General features: G+C 39.6%; 1 protein-coding gene across 6 annotated transcripts in view; it reads right to left on the reverse strand.

The window, feature by feature from the left end:
* The window catches only part of NEK11 (NIMA related kinase 11), a 166,700-nt gene that overhangs the window by 74,373 nt on the left and 71,203 nt on the right, over positions 1–21,124 (reverse strand). For 5 of the 6 annotated variants that reach the window (XM_048838753.2, XM_048838756.2, XM_048838752.2 and 2 more), the window contains exons 7-12: positions 10,272–10,421; positions 10,113–10,191; positions 9,462–9,550; positions 3,291–3,410; positions 1,165–1,258; positions 141–279 (exon numbers count right to left, since the gene is read on the reverse strand). In XM_048838753.2, the coding sequence (XP_048694710.1) occupies positions 141–279; positions 1,165–1,258; positions 3,291–3,410; positions 9,462–9,550; positions 10,113–10,191; positions 10,272–10,421 (671 nt within the window). The remainder of the gene's footprint in view (positions 1–140; positions 280–1,164; positions 1,259–3,290; positions 3,411–9,461; positions 9,551–10,112; positions 10,192–10,271; positions 10,422–21,124) is intronic. The other variant, XM_048838755.2, reaches the window with a different exon arrangement.

The following is a 21,124-nucleotide window of genomic DNA, read 5'->3' on the forward strand; positions in this document are numbered from 1 at the left end:
CCTTAGCAACCCTGATTGATTTTTACTGAAATTTCTCTGCTATAGGTTAACCAAAGGAGAAAAAAATTAAACCTTGCCCTGTTTATATGAGGTTTCAAATAGAAAGTGGATTAACTTGCCATACAGTTTCAAACCCTTACCGTGCTCCACAGGTTCAGACATACAGAGCCTGCCCGGTGTCTCATTTTCACTTGGTTCTTTATGTCCTATGGATATGTAGTCCAGTGCAGTAACTGGCTGAGACTGAATCAGATGCTTTGAAGTCTGCTCATCAGATTCCTTATTTGAAGCAACATTAGTAAATATAATCAGTTAGAAACCTCAGCATGACCACAGTGTAACAGATACTCTGATCTATACAACTGCTGGGTACTTGTAATGAGCAGTCACTTTTTTAAAAAGGACTTTTAAATCATTTTTTAAAAACTGAGCACCAGCAATTGTTATTTCTTAAAGACAGATTAAACATCACTATTTCACTAGAGACAGTGGGAAACAGAAACATATTTGCATGCCAGAGAGAAGCTATTAAACGCTAAACAAAAAGGCATAATTTCTAGGATGCGTGGATTGACTTTTTCAAACTATCTTTGCTGCATCTGTGATGAGCTGCAGAGCTGGTGCTAAACTGACTTATTTTCTCTTACAGATACCTTCAGACCAAATAAAAGCTTGCCTGGGGAGACACTCTGAGACTTCCTTCTTACTAAAGTCTGGGTGGAAAATTCAAAGTAATCTTCTTAACTAAATAAATAAAAGGAAGCAGCAGCCCTGCCAAAGTATGGTATTTTAGAGATTACAGTCTTAACACTATCTTGAAAATGAATTTATTTTGAACTATGACTTCATGTGGGGGGGAAGCAGAAGCAGGCAGTAGAGTCCAAAATTTCAGTGCATATGTTTGGTTTTAAGAATTAGTTTAAGAAAAGGAAATGATGCCATGGGACTGATAAAGACATCTGTTGAAGTGTACCTGAGTTACTGAAGGAACTTTTTCTCAATACAGAACCAAGTTCGACTGAGTTTTCTAGATTTCTATGCACAATCCAAACTACATAGCTGGGGCCAAGATTTGGCCCACAATACTGTAGAAGTGTGAGAAACTGAAAAGTACTGTAGTTTGAGTGTATGTCTGAAACACCCTAAGGGTGAGTTCATACTTACATGAAGCACATCTATACTCAATTGCTGAAAGTTACGGGACCTCAGTTCTTGCATTCTTTTGAGGTTTTCTTGATATTTTTCTTCTGCCAGTTGTCTATAAATAAAGAGTACATTTATTCAATTTTATGTATCACAAATACCATGCAGGAGCTTCTACAATAAGGTACTACTGCTTATTACACATACATAAATAAATGGAAAAGTACATTCTATCATAGGGCCACATGCTCAGGTGTGCACAAAGGGCCTCTATTTATCCAGCGGGTCTTGTGTGGATGCATCTAGGTAGAGAGTTTAGTCCTTAGTTACAGAATTTATAAAATGTATCTTGCCTGCTTTGTATAAAAGAGCCATGAGGTTCCAAATTGTTGGTTCCATACAAGAACCTGGTCAACTCAATAGAACTTAAATACTGTTGCCTTGGTTCCACCAAATGCTCTAGGGAAGTTTTCACCCCAAGGAAAGAGAGGCAGTGTTTTCATATTCTGCCCATTGTGCCAGATGTTCCTCATAGGAGATTGTATTAGTCATCTGCTAACTCAGCATATCCTCTGGGCTCCATGGCTATGCTCTCTTCTCACTCACTTTTGGAACTGCATTAGCTGACTGCAGGTAGCCCACTTGAAATGGAATTGTATCTTTTATAATACCTATACTTTCTATCCCCGGTGCACTTGTTCTACACTATGCTCGGATATCCCACAGTGGAATCTAGGCCAAAGTGTTTTAATTTCATAATTACGAATGGGTTTTGAAGATGACTATCCTTTTTATGCTACTGAAGAGACAGATTTATTTTATCTGCTGAAACATGAATTAAAAAACTGCCATTCTATACTGTTTCCTAATCCCAATCTACAAAATACTCAGTTGCTTCTGTAATCTACTATTTATGATTTTTCCCATACATTTGCAAATTGGCTTCTCATAGTTAAGAATATTATCAAAGATTTTAAGCAACAGCCACAAGTCGGAGCAGAGATGGTGAAATTCCAATAGCTGTTTGACAGTGACTATGTTTCCAGGGAGAACAATTTCTATTGGTATGAAAATTCATGTCCATGTAACATCATTATCATCTTCAATCCAGTTGTAATTTTAACCCCTCCCTTACACTAATTTTTATATATGTCAAATAGACACAACAAATGGAGATTCAGAATTTTTTTCAAATTGGGATTTAAAACCGCAGCTATTTTCTTGTTTGTAGTCTTTGTTGTAATCGGGTGTCATTACTAAATTAAGATGCATGCTTGCTTTGGCACGACAAGACTAAGATGCTGATCCCAATGGTCATAAACAATTAACCACTCCATTGTACATTTATAAATAACAAAATATACATTAGTTAATCTAATCTGAACTTTCAGAGACTGTTTTGAAGAGGATATTAACATGAATTCAAGCAGTGCAGCTATGATTTTTTTCCCCACTTCAAATAAAAAGAGTTGCAAATTTTTTACTGGGGAAAAAATCGAGCAGATCAGCAACATAATAAATTCTTCCTTATTTTGTGGTGGAGCCAGCCTTGGCATTCAATCATCACTTCAAGGTCCTCCTCATGTCCCTCTCATGAAGAGTATGCACTGTATTTCAAAGACTCTCTATTATGACCCATCATGTCTCAGGAAAAACTCTCTAAGTAGAGTTTTTATACCATGCCCATCACCATTGTATCTGCTCACTTAATAAGGCCATTACCTAACATCTTTTCTTTGAGAACTATTAATTTTCTGCCTCTACGCAAATCCCAGAGGCCAAAATGACTGACAGTTTCATCCAAACTGGACTGCCAGTCAAAGCCAGGTGGCTGCCTTGTCAGAGTAGGGGCCTCAACAAGTCATTTAAAAAAAACTTCTTTTATATAAATGAATCTGAAGATTTCTTACTCATTTATTTAGTAAAAAAGTCAGCATCTGAAGTACAGTTTTGGGCTAATGCTCTGACTTTTCCCCCCGCTTCAGCAATTACTGTTATCTAACCAATGTAAAATCACCATTCACCCATCAGTAGCTGAAGAACCTGCAGAGTGTCTGTAAGTCAACTGTTTTCATTCTTGCTTTCCTGGCAAATTGCACAGGTGAAGGAATGCATGGTGAAAACACAGTGTTAGTTATACATCTTACTTAAGCTTCTTTGCTTTTTCATCTGCAGCATTTAACTTCCGCAACCTCATTCGCTCTCGTGGAGTCATTTTCTGCACCTCAGACAGTTCCTGCAGAGTTTGCAAATGGACTTTTTTCTGCCTAAAAATAAAAGCATGCAAGTCTCTATTTATATAAAAATGTAAACAGCAATATTTAAAATTACATCATGTGATGCTGAGATGTTGACATTTTGAGTATATTAATGAGGAAAGCATAGGTAATGTAATGGACTAAACAGCGGTTTGTTTACTTACAGTAATGTTATATCAGATTTATTTTCATTATGAAAGTATGCAAAATGTAGACCTATAAACCCAGAACATTTTGCATACACCATTTTAAATATTTCATAAGAGGACAGACAAAGTGAAATTCTCAGTACTTTATTACTAAAATAATAAATATGGAAGCACACCTACAAAAGTTATAGTCTCTTGTCTCATTCAGAATATCACAAGCAGAAATTCTGCCTTTTAGTTTAAAATTAAATCAACTGATAACAACAATACCAACCAGAATTTTTTAATGATCAATTTTGAAGAAGTATAAAAGAAGAAAATGTTAAGGCTCCTTTAATGAGCTTTTATAATAGTCATTTACTTCCTTGTAAATGCTGTCTGCTGTTATTCATTTCCTGGTCCCACAGAATAGTAGTGGTTTTTTCATGGCTCAAATGGTTTTCATAGACCTCTCCTGAAAGTTAAGCATGAATTACTAACTCACCTATTCAAGACCTCAGCTGTATCCATAAACACAAGAGACCAATACATGTCCTATACTTGAAAAAACTGTACAGATTCCAGACTATTTTACAGCCTACAGTGACTATAAAAATGCAACTGCAGTCATACATTATGACTTCCCATGTAAACCAAAGTTTAGAGTATTGGAATTTATGGTGAGCAGTATTCATTTCAAATTGTTACTCTTATTCTCAAGATTTAGCTTCTAAGTCTTCATCTACTTTGATGTGTGATCATCTAAGAGCTTAATTTTATGCCCCAATAAATCACATAATAGGCCATGGGGAACTATCTTGGGAAACATCAGAATGTTTACAATGCAGGGAGATATATTTTCACCATATTTCTCAAATGTTGTCTATGGAGGAAAATAGTAGAAGGATCTCAGTGGTATTGGGAAACATATGACACTGAAGACAAAGACAAGAAGATTTCAGTTATTAAGCAATTTGGAACAAATCCTTTAAGAATTAATAATTTAGACATATTTCTTATGCATTATAACAGAGCTGGGATTTATAATACAAAAACCTCTGGGATAACAAAGCCATTCTTCTTCCAAGTTTTGAATTTGAATTTGTAGAGCTTTATGCTTGTTTAAATATTTAAAATTTATGAATTGGGTAGAACCGCAGTAAACTATTATGGACTTTTATTAGAAAACTTAAAGCTAGGCTGGACTTGATATATAAGCAATTCATGGAAAGTAAAAAACCCCACAGATGTAGAATGACAAAGTGGTTGGGAAAGATGTACATTGAGCTGCTCCTGGTAGGGACTTCCAAAAATGAAATACAGCTTCAAGTTTATAGCAATTTATGATTATATAGCTTTCAAGTTTAAATTGTTGTCCTTTGACTTTTTGAATGATAACACTTTCCAGAGTTTTTTTTTAATCTGTCTCTTTGGCATTTTGCTTAACAACAATCACAATACAGATTTTTAATGATCTCATCCGAATTTTATTTAAAACCTTTATATATTATTGTAATTAGATTCAGACATATTATTTTCATACATATTCTGAATACTTAACCCAACTGATTCAGAATATAGCATATTTCTGGGAGGGTTTATATTTAATGATAAGGGTTTTTTAAAAACAGTTGCCTTTAATTTGAAAAGCTTAAGGGTAAATTTTTAATCTCTGCCAAAAATAGATGATCTGCACTGTGCTGCATTTTATCGGAACTCTGGGCCTCTGAAAACAGAGATCACCACTGCCAAGAGAAATTGACTTTTCATATGGAACAAACATAAATGCAAGGTGAAAAGCTTCAAAACTGTATACACCTTTTCCTAGGAATGAGTGTTTTAAGAGCTCTACTGCATAAGGACACATGGAAAAGGAATGGATGTTTATAGGAAGGTTTATCAAAAAGTAAATTGTTATTTGTCACAGAAATCAAGAATTTCTCTATAGATATATGCAAAGAACTTGTTAACACTTAGAACCTGTTCTTTGTGTTGAGGAAGATCACAGACCCATCAATGCTGAATGGATGCAAGAGGTTACTGACCACAGAATAACACACACTCTCTCTCTATATGTACCAATTCTGCCATACATAATATCAATTAGAAAGGTGATCTGTTTCAATATATTCAAACTGGATCCAATTAAAACATCTTTGGAGCTTACTGTATTCCTTCAATGGTAGGGTCCAAGTGTGATCAGTCCATCCTGGAAACACTGGGAAATTTGGAGGTTGATTTTCCATTTTTCAGGTGTAATACTGCTCCCATAATAAGCTGCACCCACAATTTTTGGCCCCAAATAAATAACCAAGAAAAAGTGTGATTTAAGTTTAAAATGGTGTGTGCAGTTCAATGGAGGTGAAAAATTGTGTCCACGAAATGAAGGCCAGGACTGAAAATCGCATCCCTGATATTTCAAATATTTTATGCTTCAGTATGTATTTCAGCTAACACATTTCAAACACTTTTTGGAAACTGAACACCTTGCCTGCATATTGTGCCGATCACATTTAGGAGCACAACTCTCCACTACCAAACAACCGTACTTCTTCTGAAGAGCTATGAATTCGCTCTTACATGGTTCCCATAACAAATCTGAGTAATAAATGTGAAGCACATGGAAGCGTCCTGTAATATTTTATGAATATTTATGTCCATTGATTTGTATTATATGATTACAAGGGATAATAATAACTTGCACTTCTGTATTGCATGTTATCTAAGGATCTCAAAGAAATTTACAAACAATTAATTAAGCCTCATAACAAACCAGGAGGCAAGTACGAGACAAGGAATGTGCATCACTTCTCCCAGCTGTGAATTACTGCCATCTTTGTGCAGGAAAACAGCAGCTGTTTAATAGTGCAAAGCAATATGACACAAAATCCCTAGGGACAGGAAGTGAAGTGGAATGCCAGATCTAACTGAAACTACAGGGGTAATATAAGAAGGCAGAATGAAATGATCAGCATTGAAATTTGTCCTAATCATTGCAGTATTGTGCTTTAATACTGTTTAAATTAAATATCTTTAATATCATAGAATTATCTCAGACAGGTTACGTCCAATGCATATTAGTATAAGATCTAATAAATATGATTAATATTAATTTCTCAATATAGTTAAAAGGCAACTGTATGATATCCTACAGGCCTGCATCCTGAATATTAGTTTAAATGTTTACATCTTCAGTTTGAAACCATTTAGAAAAAAAGCTTTGATATTACTGTAGTCACAAACTACACCATGCATAACTGAATCATAACATACTTCAAATCATGACCTAATCTTTCAAAAGGTACAGATCTGAGGACCACATGTAAAAAATGTGCATTAACTTGTAATTGTGAGCAGGAATAATTTAATTACACATACAACAGGTACTATATTTGCATGTAAAAATACCCTATGCGCATGCACAATTAACCAATGTGTACATGCTGTTATGGGTTTGCACATAGAAAAAAGAATGCTTCGCTCTCATACAGCGCTTTTTACCATAGTTCTCAAAGTGCTTTAAAAACGTAGGTGTACGTCAGCATATGCATTTGTTAGCACAGATCCCTTTTAAAAATTTGGTCTTATGAGTTTAATTTAAATACATGTTAAAACATGGATGCATTTAGCAACTCTTTCCTGCGTAGTACTTTTTACTAATAAAAAGAAAAGGAGTACTTGTGGCACCTTAGAGACTAACCAATTTATTTGAGCATGAGCTTTCGTGAGCTACAGCTCACTTCATCGGATGCATACTGTGGAAACTGCAGAAGACATTATATACACACAGAGACCATGAAACAATACCTCCTCCCACCCCACTCTCCTGCTGGTAATAGCTTATCTAAAGTGATCATCAAGTTGGGCCATTTCCAGCACAAATCCAGGTTTTCTCACCCTCCGCCCCCCCCCCCCCCACCAAACTCACTCTCCTGCTGGTAATAGCCCATCCAAAGTGACCACTCTCTTCACAATGTGTATGATAATCAAGGTGGGCCATTTCCTGCACAAATCCAGGACTACAAGCCGTCAAGAACACTATCCCCGATAATGTCACGGCTAACCTGGTGGCTGAACTTTGTGACTTTGTCCTTACCCATAACTATTTTACATTTGGGGACAATGTATACCTTCAGATCAGCGGCACTGCTATGGGTACCCGCATGGCCCCACAGTATGCCAACATTTTTATGGCTGATTTAGAACAACGCTTCCTCAGCTCTCGTCCCCTAAAGCCCCTACTCTACTTGCGCTATATTGATGACATCTTCATCATCTGGACCCATGGAAAAGAAGCCCTTGAGGAATTCCACCATGATTTCAACAATTTCCATCCCACCATCAACCTCAGCCTGGTCCAGTCCACACAAGAGATCCACTTCCTGGACACTACAGTGCTAATAAACAATGGTCACATAAACACCACCCTATACCGGAAACCTACTGACCGCTATTCCTACCTACATGCCTCCAGCTTTCACCCTGACCACACCACACAATCCATCGTCTACAACCAAGCTCTGCGATACAACCGCATTTGCTCCAACCCCTCAGACAGAGACAAACACCTCCAAGATCTCTGTCAAGCTTTCTTACAACTACAATACCCACCTGCGGAAGTGAAGAAACAGATTGATAGAGCCAGAAGAGTTCCCAGAAGTCACCTACTACAGGACAGGCCTAACAAAGAAAATAACAGAACGCCACTAGCCGTCACCTTCAGCCCCCAACTAAAACCCCTCCAACGCATTATTAAGAATCTACAACCTATCCTGAAGGATGACCCAACACTCTCACAAATCTTGGGAGACAGGCCAGTCCTTGCCTACAGACAGCCCCGCAACCTGAAGCAAATACTCACCAACAACCACATACCACACAACAGAACCACTAACCCAGGAACCTATCCTTGCAACAAAGCCCGTTGCCAACTGTGCCCACATATTGGTTCAGGGGACACCATCACAGGGCCTAATAACATCAGCCACACTATCAGAGGCTCGTTCACCTGCACATCCACCAATGTGATATATGCCATCATGTGCCAGCAATGCCCCTCTGCCATGTACATTGGTCAAACTGGACAGTCTCTACGTAAAAGACTAAATGGACACAAATCAGATGTCAAGAATTATAACATTCATAAACCAGTCGGAGAACACTTCAATCTCTCTGGTCACGCAATCACAGACATGAAGGTCGCTATCTTAAAACAAAAAAACTTCAAATCCAGACTCCAGCGAGAAACTGCTGAATTGGAATTCATTTGCAAATTGGATACTATTAATTTAGGCTTAAATAGAGACTGGGAGTGGCTAAGTCATTATGCAAGGTAGCCTATTTCCCCTTGTTTTTTCCTACCCCCCCCCCCCCCAGACGTTCTGGTTAAACTTGGATTTAAACTTGGAGAGTGGTCAGTTTGGATGAGCTATTGCCAGCAGAAGAGTGAGTTTGTGTGCATGTGTGTGTTTCCGGGGGTGGGGGGGGTGAGAAAGCCTGGATTTGTGCTGGAAATGGCCCACCTTGATTATCATACACATTGTGAAGAGAGTGGTCACTTTGGATGGGCTATTACCAGCAGGAGAGTGAGTTTGTGGGGGGGGGGGGGGGGGGGGGGGGGGCGGAGGGTGAGAAAACCTGGATTTGTGCTGGAAATGGCCCAACTTGATGATCACTTTAGATAAGCTATTACCAGCAGGAGAGTGGGGTGGGAGGAGGTATTGTTTCATGGTCTCTGTGTGTATATAATGTCTTCTGCAGTTTCCACAGTATGCATCCGATGAAGGGAGCTGTAGCTCACGAAAGCTCATGCTCAAATAAATTGGTTAGTCTCTAAGGTGCCACAAGTACTCCTTTTCTTTTTGCGAATACAGACTAACACGGCTGTTACTCTGAAACCTGTTTTTACTAATAAAAACACTGCAGTACTTACACAGCATTAACGATGCGTGCAGCTTCTTTCTGACAATTAAATGTCTTGTCTTTCAGAGCCATATTTATGAATTTGCATTTGACATTCTGCTAAAAAAATAAAACAGCAGCAAAATCAACAAATTATAGTAACGCAGTGACCCAACATTTTCATCTATGATCCAATATTTGGTACAGTCCCAACATAAAATGTTATAACAACATTTCTGTCCCTCTTCCCATAAAGCCTAGAAATAATATACACTTTAGCAAGACTATGAATCAGAAAAGCAAGATGTTTACTTGAATGTGTTGTTTTTCATTAAACAGTTGGATACCTCTTGGCCATTGGCCAAGTGGAACAGAGTTGAGATTCCTCATACCTCACCCCCAATGATCTCAGAAGTTTGCAATATATAAATGAATGCTCTCTTTATTGCTTATAAAATTTCATGCTAAGCAGACTCACTCACCCAATCCCCTTTCTAGAGGGTTTGGTGACAAGAGCTGTGTTTTCCCACCATCGTTTGTAAAGAAAACTTCTATCTCAAACTTGCATGGACGCCTCTCGGACTCATTTCTTCTCATCAAATGTTCTTCTACTTTAGTGCATTTTTGCAACATACATATTTGCATGTTAAGTGCATGTCTATTGCTTTTTCATTTTAAATACCTGTAATTGTTCATCAATGTAGGGGATTTTTAGAATCTCTGTTGCAGATGGCCTCAGAGAAGGATTCTTGTTCAGCATGCTGAAATATTAATGGAAGAAAGTTAACTCAATTATTTTGAAAATAATTGAACATATATGATAAGCCAGAGAACAACAAACCTGTGGAGGACTGTGTTCAGTTTACTTGGATATCTGTCAGGAAGAGAAGGTGTGTTGCCTTCCACGATTTTTAGCACAATAGACAAAAAATTGTGTCCAGTAAATGCATGATCCAGACAGCACATCTCATACAAAATGCATCCCAGTGACCTAGAAGAACAAAATAAAATGATGTAAGGAAATAACAGAGACAGTATTTTGAAGTGGCATACTCAGTGACAGTATATTAACTATAACAGTGTCTGTAAAGAGCTGAAGTGTGTGTCCTTTTCTCTTGATGATAGGACACTTCGATGTCATACTATTCTCTTCATCTGAAATAGTCTTCATGCAGACCATAGAATCATCTGCTACTACTTAGCATTTGTAAAGCCTGTAGCCATTATAATTTCATTTCCACAGACATAGGCAGGAAAGTTAAACCACATTAAAAGATTATTATATAAATCAGCTTTTGTGTTTGTTACAGTCAGTACTGGTTGTTTTAACTAGAGACCGGCAGAGAGGTGATGTTCAGATACAGATTTGTTTAGGCTATCTTTGGGGGTTTAGGTTTGAGGTCAAACCAGGACTAGAAAAGCACCTAAAATGGCTTCAAATGATGGAAAACTCACAGGAAAGAGCGTTCTAGTGAGATTGCAGTCACCTAGGCACACATCCAAGCCTCATTATTTCAGACATTAGACCCCTTCCAGTTTTAGAGTCAAACCAGAACCAAAACCTAAGTGGTGGGTTCATATAAAAAAATTCAAATCTGAATCCCCTTGAAAATTTTATACAGGGGACATGAGAGAAAAGAATGTTTAAATGTGAGGACCTGCTCAGGCCCAGCTCCATTTTTAAACTATCAAAATCAAGAGGATGCTATGTGAACAGTGAATTTTAAATGAGTGCCTTGATTTCCCCTTCTCTCACCCATTGTGGGGCTCTTCTTCAAGGTTCTAATGGAGCTGAAAGATCTCCAGATAGAATATATTTAGGACAAATATCCTGATACTCATATGACTTTGTGATGACTGAAATATGACCATTTATGTCACTGATGTTGCCTGTGTTGTACAGTTGCAACAGGTCTTGTGCAAAGCCTGTCATATAAGGTGTCAATGGAAAAGTTATTTTTTGCTAAATAAGATTATCCTGTTTAAATTCATGTATCATCACTGTATCTGAAGCTCTGAATATTGGCTATGTATCTATAAATCAAATGTGTTTGTTCCTGGGGTAACACCCACAAGGTAAAAACAACAAGGAGTCTTGTGGCACCTTAGAAACTAACAAATTTATAAGCTTTCATGGGCTAAACCCCTTAACCCATGAAAGCTTATACATTTGTTAGTCTCTAAGGTGCCACAAGGACTCCTTGTTGTTTTTGCTGATACAGACTAACACGGCTACTGCTTTGAAACCCACAGGGTAGTTTACATCCAGTCTCTCCAGCCCATTGTGAATGGACTATTCATGCTTGATGGCCTATTAAGGACACTTCACTCTAACAATGGGCCATACAATAAATTCATCCCATCCAGTAAGTCTTCTCGTGGACGCCTCAGCACAGATATGGGCAATGGCTGACTCTGAGAGTCATCAAAGCATGTAAGGACATGTGATATGCTCATGTGACCTTGGACTCCATCTTAGGCCAGTAACTTTCCACAAACTGCGGCTGTGAACTGTGTTTGAGTTACTCAATTTACAGACATATGGCAAAGGGTATAAAAGACCTCTGAGATACCTCCATTTTGCCTCTTTCCTGCCCAGATTCTCTGGACTGTGGATTTACAACTAAAAGGAGCATATTGCATTATGGACTGAGGACCTTCCAATCTTTTGGGAGTTAGCAGAGACTTTACAAGCCAGAAGTCTATAACTTCACTGCTACAAACCTGATATAAGGAGTTTGCAATTATTGTATGTATACGATCTATTAAAGATTTTAAACTCTCTTCATCTTTTCTTTTATTAATAATTGTTTAGATTTTAGTTACTCAAAGATTGGCAGCAGTGTGATTATTGGGTAAGATCTGAGTTATATATTGACCTGGCTAAGTGGCTGATCTCTTGACATTGGAACGACCCTATATTTGATTAAATTGGTTTTCAGTAACCACTCATCATAAAGTCCAGTGTCTGGGTGGTGAGACAAAGGCTGGAATGCCTAAGGAGACTGCATTTTTGACTTCTTGTTAATCAGTGTGGTAAAACAGAAGTTTACTTTTGTTACTGGCTTGGTATAATCTAATGATAGAATAACCACCAGTTTGGGGTGAGTCTGCTCTATTTTTCAGGAGTTTGTCCTGAATCTGGCATTCTCAGCTGTGACCCACTGAGATATGGTGACAGACTTACATATTAGATAATTATAATAACACCACTTTGCAATTCCACCAAGCATTCCGTCTAAAGACTTTAAACCACTTTACTTATGTGTGGGTAGAACTGATTCAAGCAGATACAATGACAGTCCAAGGAAACAACTATAGCAGATATGACAAATTTCAGTTATTCACTTTTGATTAGTTAAATACAACTTTTAGAAAGCATATTGGTCTAGTCTGCAATTAAAAATGAGACCAAGTTGTTACATTTTGGAGATGAAAGTGAGGCCCATGCTGTACACATAATACAGACAAAAAAGAGGCAAAATATCAGGTACATGTTTCTCAGTGGTGCTTTCTAAAACTGAACCTCAGTACAATTGGTCCAAGATTATCAGTAGTGGGTGCTTAAAGTCCAGTTATGCTCACTCCATATTTAAGTACCTAAATGAGTGCCTGATTTCCAAAAGTGTTGGGTACCTAGCAGCTCCCATATCCCCCAAAACAGTGAATATTAATAGAGTAAAGAAGTATTTATGCTGATAGTCTTTAGAAGGCTATCAAACTAGGAGGCAAGACAATTGTTACGCGAGGAAATGTTCTCTCAACACAGGTACACACACACATTATACACAGAAGTGCATATATACATGGTATCTGAAACTGTTAAACAGAAATGAAAGCAGGCAGTGGGAAGGAAAAGAAGGGAGAATCCCAATCTGACAGACAATGTGTTGCAGCTGGCTTTTGCAGATACAATCTGTTTTGAAGCTGCAGATTTTGGCACCTGAAATTGCTTAAGGTGCCATCAGGAACATAAGATTTGCCATATCAGATCAGTGCATTTATCTATTTAGTCCAGTATCCTACCCACACCTGAGGCTTCAGAGTAAGATGAAAAAGACACCCGGATGCATTCAGCTATCTGTGCATTGCTGCACATGGGGAAGGGAAATCTATTCCTGATTACCATAAGCAATCAGTTTATGCCTTGAAGCATATAATTTGATTACTTTTATAATCTTAGCTGGAATAGCTACTAATATTATTAGTGGTCATAAAATTATCCAGCCAGAGATTTGGTTTGATGACCTTTTGTGTTAGTGAAATTTATAGGTTTGCTAGCTGTGTAAAGTACCATTTCATTTTTGTAAATGTGATGCACATTAATTTCATAGAATGGCCCCTTATGCTCATATTATTTGATCACATAGAAAAGAGAGCCTGATCAGTTTTCACTATACCTTTCACAATCACAGTCAACATCCCTCTGATACTTCTGCTTTGCAGAATAAATAATCCAAGCTTTATCAGTCTTGTCTTCATATGTAAGTACTGTTGTATTTTTAACCCTTTGTTGTTGCTCTTCTGTGGATCTTTCCAACCTCTGCTACAGTGCTTTTAAGGTAGTGAGGCCAAAATTGACATTTTAATTAAACACTCAAAAAACAGAAAATCAAAATTCCAGTAACTTTGTGGAGCACTCTATCAGCTTGATAGCACAAGGAATTCTGAAGAAGAATAATTTCCTGACATACTTGTCTCTCTCTAGAAAAATTATTTATTGTAACCTTCTCACCCAACAATTGTAAGCTCCTCAAGACAGGGTCTGCATCTGTCATTTCCATCGGGGGGGCGGGCATGCAAGTTCAGAACTCATTAGCTTTTATAAGCAGCACAGAATAGCTGATTGCCAATATACGTTATATTTATCAAAGTTCTATTTCATCTGCCATTATGTTGACCAATAAGCCCCAATATTTAAAGCATTTCAAATTTCTCACAATACTCTACAGCAGTGGTTCTCAGCCTGTGGCCATGGACCTCTGGGGATCCGCACACTATGTCTAAGATTTCCAAAGGGGTTCACACCACCCTTCAAAAAATGTTAGGAGTCCGCAAATGGGAAAAGGTTGAAAAGCTCTGCTCTACGGTGTTTAGCAGATATCCTCCAACATGCTGGGATTTGTGTAGGGGGAATTCAGTAAACTAAAGACTAAGGATCACAAGAAAACAACATGTACTTCAGTAGAGTACTTCAGAAAAATATTTCTTTTATTCATCTTAGGAAATGTAAAAACAAAACTCTCTTTGCAGCTCTAAAAGGACACAATCCAAGCAATGAACTGTGTTTTATATGCTTTCAGGAACTGTCACTCTTTTCCAGAATGTGGGTGGATTGTCAATTAGCAGGGGATCATTTATTTTAGGCCAACTAATGAAGTTCCTTTCAATATAAAATTTCCAAAACATTCACGTACATGAGGCAAATTCAAATAACTAGAAGGAACATTGGAAGACTATTATTAGTTAAGTGGATTTTGTGTTTTATATTTATTTAGGGCCAGATACCACAAATGCTTACTCAGGTGAGTAGACCTATTTACTTCAAGGAGATTACATGTGATAGTAAAGACTAGTTATGTGATAAAGGTTTGCAGGATTAGGACCTTTAAAAAGTTATATGAATTGAACCCTTACATTAAACTAAGTCTTAAGGAAGTAAAACAGGCTTTTTATATATGCTGGTAACTATTTATTATAAAAAACATTTTTTAATGATCCCGGATTTGTATTAATCTAGTTATAACCTTCTATAATTTCTACAGTAGAAATTGCAAATCTTCTTCAATTCAAAATTCTGTGACAGAACCACATCTTTTGAAATTTAGATACTGTCCTCACACTCAGCTAATGATGTAGCATAGCTGCCAAGCTGACATTTCTTGATGGGACATTTCTCTACCTGCTTTTCATCCCCCTCCCTCTGAGGAGTTTTGGGGCAGGGAAGAAAGATCCCACTCACCCTGGCACACCTCAGAGAGAGGGGGATGGACAAGAGCCACAGAAAGCTGGGGAGAAGTGGGGAAAGCCAATAGGTACTAAGATATTGAAGTGACATTAGAGGAGAGTAAAAAGAAAAGGAGTACTTGTAGCACCTTAGAGACTAACCAATTTATTTGAGCATGAGCTTTCGTGAGCTACAGCTCACTTCATCAGATGTAACTCACGAAAGCTCATGCTCAAATAAATTGGTTAGTCTCTAAGGTGCCACAAGTACTCCTTTTCTTTTTGCGAATACAGACTAACACGGCTGTTACTCTGAAACCTGTCATTAGAGGAGAGTGACATTAGACATTGCCACCTGTTCAGGTTTTCCCAGGATCATCCCTTTTTTTGAGGTAGCTGTCCTGGGAAATCTGTAAGGGTGCTCAGTACACACACCAGCTTTCCCAGGAAATCTGTCAGGGTGTTCAGTATACATTGTCAGATGTCCAGTTTTATGGGCTCAGGATCATCCTGGATGTCCCATTTTTTTGTACCTCAGAGGTGTCAACCCCTACCTTGCAGAGGGCTTTTCTGGGAGCAAAGGAGCCTGAGGGTGGCAAGAGAAGAAGCCAAAGCTTGGAGTGGCCTGGAGGATTTCAGAGTGGGGTGCAGTAGAAGGATAAAGATCTGGGAAGTTGGCATGGGGGTAGGGGCACATGAAGCAGCCTCCCCAGATCCTCAGCTCATGTAAATAGGTATAGCTGCATTGATCTCAATGGAGCTACACTGATTTACATAAGCTGAGGATTTGGCCCATTATTCTTAGGAAGGGAAATAGGTATCATTAAGAACAATTAGACGACTACATCAGAGATAATGAAAAAGCACTGACGTTATTAAGCAATTATTGTACTATACCCAAACTTTTTTGGAATGCAAAGTAATCAGCATGCTAACAACTCTGGGGTATCTGACACCGGATTGTATGCTTGGACCTAAAGCTCAAATGAATGAAATGACAGTGCCAGCTCAGTCAGCCTTTGGTTCTTCTCTTTCCAAATTTACTGGAGACAAGGAAGGGAACAAAGAGAAAAAACAAGCTTTAGATGCTTTAAACTAATCACCATCTCAATTCTATTGGAGTTATCTCTATCTATACATGCCTTTCAGAAATGCTGCACAAACTACAACTGTGGAAAAAAATAAAAATTCCAAAGACTTTTCCCAAGTATACAACTTGCTGTATTCTAGTATAAGAAATAATAAAACATGCAAAATGTACTAAGCACTCTTTCATTTTTATGCGTATTTATCCGTGGACAGGGCCGGCTCCAGGCACCAGCTTTCCAAGCAGGTGCTAGGGGCGGCATTGAGAATGGGGCGGCAGTCCGTGTCCCACGGCAGCAATCCGGCGCTTTTGGGCGGCAGCTCCGCCGCTCTTCCAGGCGCGGGGGCAATTTGGCAGCAGCTTCGCCACTGTAGCGGTGGCAGCAATTCGGCGGCAACTGCTTGGGGCAGCAAAATTGGTAGAGCCGCCCCTGTCTGTGGATAATCTGGGCAATCAGTCAGAGACCAAACTGGGATTTTCTGCATCGTGGATTACATTTCAGCAGATTCTTATTACTCATCCAGAGTTGCCTAAAAGCTAGGTAAGGACCACTCAAAGAACACCAGATCTGGTTAGATTGTTTCCGTATATAACACTTTACATGGGTTGTGAAGTTTTTCTCGTGAAATTTTTTTCTGGGAGGTGCCACTGGAGAGGACTTCACTGGAGCTGTCCTGAGTTACACTATCTGCCTGTCTGACTTACCATTTGTACCTGAATATGAAATCTGTGATCTTTGCTTTGACCACAATGTTTATTTAAATACAACTATATTTCAAATAATCAGAAGAGTAGAAGGTTACTCTAAAGCAGTGGTTTTCAAATTGGGGTATGTGTACCCTAGGTGTCCATGAGCTCTCATCATGGGATATGTGAGAAAAATTCTGTAATGGCACACAACACATTTTATTTAGTAAGTCTTGGCAATCTAATCATAGGTATATTATGACCCTATCTCAGAAGGGGGTATGCAGTAGACTACATTATTTGGAAGGGGGTATGCTGCCTAAAACGTTTGAAAATCACTGCTCTAAAGCATAGAAGAGTTGTTTCTTTAGAAAACTTTCTATATGTCTTTGGTGCGGCAGGGGACATGTAATAAGCCTGACCTCAAAAGAGATGGACTCTGGACTCCTGCACTACATTGTTATACAGGAAAGTCTGATGTAAGTAACAAAGTTACATCCTGACAGAGTGACAGTGAAGCCCTGATTACACCCAAAATGTCTACACTTCTCTGTTAATTCTCATATAAAATAGCCACTAGTTTTAAAGGCACACATATGCACATGAAATAGAACACACCCCCTTAGTACACAAGTATGCTTTGCATGATCCAGCATAGGGATAGGACTTCAAACAAAAACAGTTTGTGTGTGTGCAGTTTAGACAACATACGTGAGTGGTTTATTTGAACCGAACACTTGTATGCTAGCCCTTACCCTACAAACTTGCAGAACATGTGTTATTTTTCATAGCCCTGCACGTTTCTCTGCATGTCTTTTGGAAAGTGGTTAGGAAGAGTTTTGGTGAATCTTGCCTTTAACCTTGCCTTTCTGTACTGCAAAGCCATAATATTAAAATGAAACAGTGCAATAAAAAGAAACAAGAAATGCAAATTAATTAGAAACAAAATGCTTCATATGTCAAGTATTAGTAATCTCTACAATACACAAATTCTACCGCTACTTTTTAGAATCGCTGTAGTCTCAATTATGCACCTTTTCTGTGCATCTTCAGTCCCTCTTCAGATGAATAATTTTTAAAAAAAACTAACAAAATAAAATCTGACAGGAACATAAACAAAGAGAAACAAGTGAAGCTAAAATGAAAATCCCATGACAGGATGCATGTGGAGCCCAATACACCTGAACTCCATAGACCATCTGTCAGAATCTGCCAAGATCACACAGAAGAATTCGAAGGTAGAGGCTTTAAATGTAACAGGGACATTAACTTAGCTCAGGAAAACAAAATTCAGTTATTGATATAATTCTTGGAAAGAGTTTACTAGGTCCCTGAATGAAAATCCAATCCGTTTCCAACAAAATTACATTTCTAATAATTTCTGCCCCATTCCTCCAACCATTATTGCAGTTTTTATGCCAGAAGTTTTGATTGCGAACTTGGATTACCATGAGGATATTTTCATTTTAAATTACTTCAGCTAATTTTAGGAAGTGAATCCTGAGAAAATATCAATATCACAATATTAAAAATAGCCAGAGCTCTGTGAACCAGCTGAGCGGCGGCGAACCAGCTGAGCCGCGGGGAACAGCAGAGCAGCACACAGCAGGAGTTTGCCTGGGAGTTCGCCTGGAGTGAGCCCAGTGAGGCTTACATCTTGCCAATGTCTCTGAGGAAGCTCATAGTAGGAAAGTGATATGGAAGGGGGGGGGGGGTTCAGCTGTTGTGACCTGCACTGGATGTGCCATGTTTGTCTTTCTTCCACAGGACAGAAGCGACTTTGTCTGTACAAAGTGCAAGCTGGTCTCCATATTGGAAGAGAAGATTGAAGGTCTGGAGCAATAGATAACGACCCTGCGTTGCATACGAGAATCTGAGGATTTTCTGGACAAAAGTCAGGATATGCTTCTACGGGCACAAAGCTCTAAAGATTTAGAGCAGGTTGCACAGCGGAGCCAAGAGGCCAGTGAAGAAGCTTGGCAACATGTGACCTCCAGAAGAAGAAGGGGGAATGTCCAGGTTCCAGCAACGCGGACACAGGTAACTAACCGCTTTCATGTTCTCTCCACAGGTACCATTGCGGAGAGTGGACCAGATGATATGTCTGGGGGGAGAAAGCAGAAGGAGACTCTGCTGGTTGGAAGGCATGAGATGCACTGTCCTGAGGTTGGGGGTTCCACGACCACCACTCCCAAGAAGGAGGCGGGTGGCGGTGGTCGGGGAATCTCTCCTCTGGGGGACTGAGTCATCTATCTGCCGCCCTGACCGGGAAAACAAAGAAGTCTGCTGCTTGCCAGGGGCTAAGATTCGCAATGTGACGGAGAGACTGCCGAGACTCATCAAGCCCTTGGATCGCTACCCCTTCCTGCTTCTCCACGTGGGCACCAATGATGCTGCCAAGAATGACCTTGAGCGGATCACTGCGGACTACGTGGCTCTGGGAAGAAGGATAAAGGAGTTTGAGGTGCAAGTGGTGTTCTCGTCTATCCTCCCCGTGGAAGGAAAAGGCCTGGGTAGGGACCGTCGAATCATGGAAGTCAACGAATGGCTACGCAGGTGGTGTCGGAGAGAAGGCTTTGGATTCTTTGACCATGGGATGGTGTTCCATGAAGGAGGAGTGCTGGGCAGAGACGGGCTCCACCTTACGAAGAGAGGGAAGAGCATCTTTGCGAGCAGGCTGGCTAATCTAGTGAGGAGGGCTTTAAACTAGGTTCACCGGGGGAAGGAGACCAAAGCCCTGAGGTAAGTGGGAAAGCGGGATACCAGGAGGAAGCACAGGCAGGAACGTCTGTGAGGAGAGTGCTCCTGCCTCATACTGAGAATGAGGGGTGATCAGCAGGTTATCTCAAGTGCTTATATACAAATGCACAAAGCCTTGGAAACAAGCAGGGAGAACTGGAGGTCCTGGTGATGTCAAGGAATTATGACGTGATTGGAATAACAGAGACTTGCTGGGATAATTCACATGACTGGAGTACTGTCATGGATGGTTATAAACTGTTCAGGAAGGACAGGCAGGGCAGAAAAGGTGGGGGAGTAGCACTGTATGTAAGGGAGCAGTATGACTGCTCAGAGCTCCGGTATGAAACTGCAGAAAAACCTGAGTGTCTCTGGATTAAGTTTAGAAGTGTGAGCAACAAGAGTGATGTAGTGGTGGGAGTCTATTATAGACCACCGGACTAGGGGGATGAAGTGGATGAGGCTTTCTTCCGGCAACTTGCAGAAGCTACTAGATCGCACACCCTGGTTCTCATGGGTGACTTTAATTTTCCTGATATCTGCTGGGAGAGCAATACAGCGGTGCATAGACAATCCAGGAAGTTTTTGGAAAATGTAGGGGACAATTTCCTGGTGCAAATGCTAGAGGAACCAACTGGGGGGGGGAGCTTTTCTTGACCTGCTGCTCACAAACCGGGAAGAATTAGTGGGGGAAACAAAAGTGGATGGGAATTTGGGAGCCAGTGACCATGAGTTGGTTGAGTTCAGGATCCTGACACAGGGAAGAAAGGTAAGCAGCAGGATACGGACCCTGGACTTCAGGAAAGCAGACTTCAACTCCCTCAGGGAACGGATGGGTAGGATCCCCTGGGGAACTAACATGAAGGGGAAAGGAGTCCAGGAGAGCTGGCTGTATTTCGAGGAATCCCTGTTGAGGTTACAGGGACAAACCATCCCGATGTGTCGAAAGAATAGTAAATATGGCAGGCGACCAGCTTGGCTTAACGGTGAAATCCTAGCGGATCTTAAACATAAAAAAGAAGCTTACAAGAAGTGGAAGGTTGGACATATGACCAGGGAAGAGTATAAAAATATTGCTTGGGCATGTAGGAATGAAATCAGGAGGGCCAAATCGCACCTGGAGCTGCAGCTAGCAAGAGATGTCAAGAGTAACAAGAAGGGTTTCTTCAGGTATGTTGGCAACAAGAAGAAAGCCAAGGAAAGTGTGGGCCCCTTACTGAATGAGGGAGGCAAAC

The sequence above is a fragment of the Caretta caretta genome, chromosome 2 (genome assembly GCF_965140235.1).
Source record: "Caretta caretta isolate rCarCar2 chromosome 2, rCarCar1.hap1, whole genome shotgun sequence".
NCBI lineage: Eukaryota > Metazoa > Chordata > Testudines > Cheloniidae > Caretta > Caretta caretta.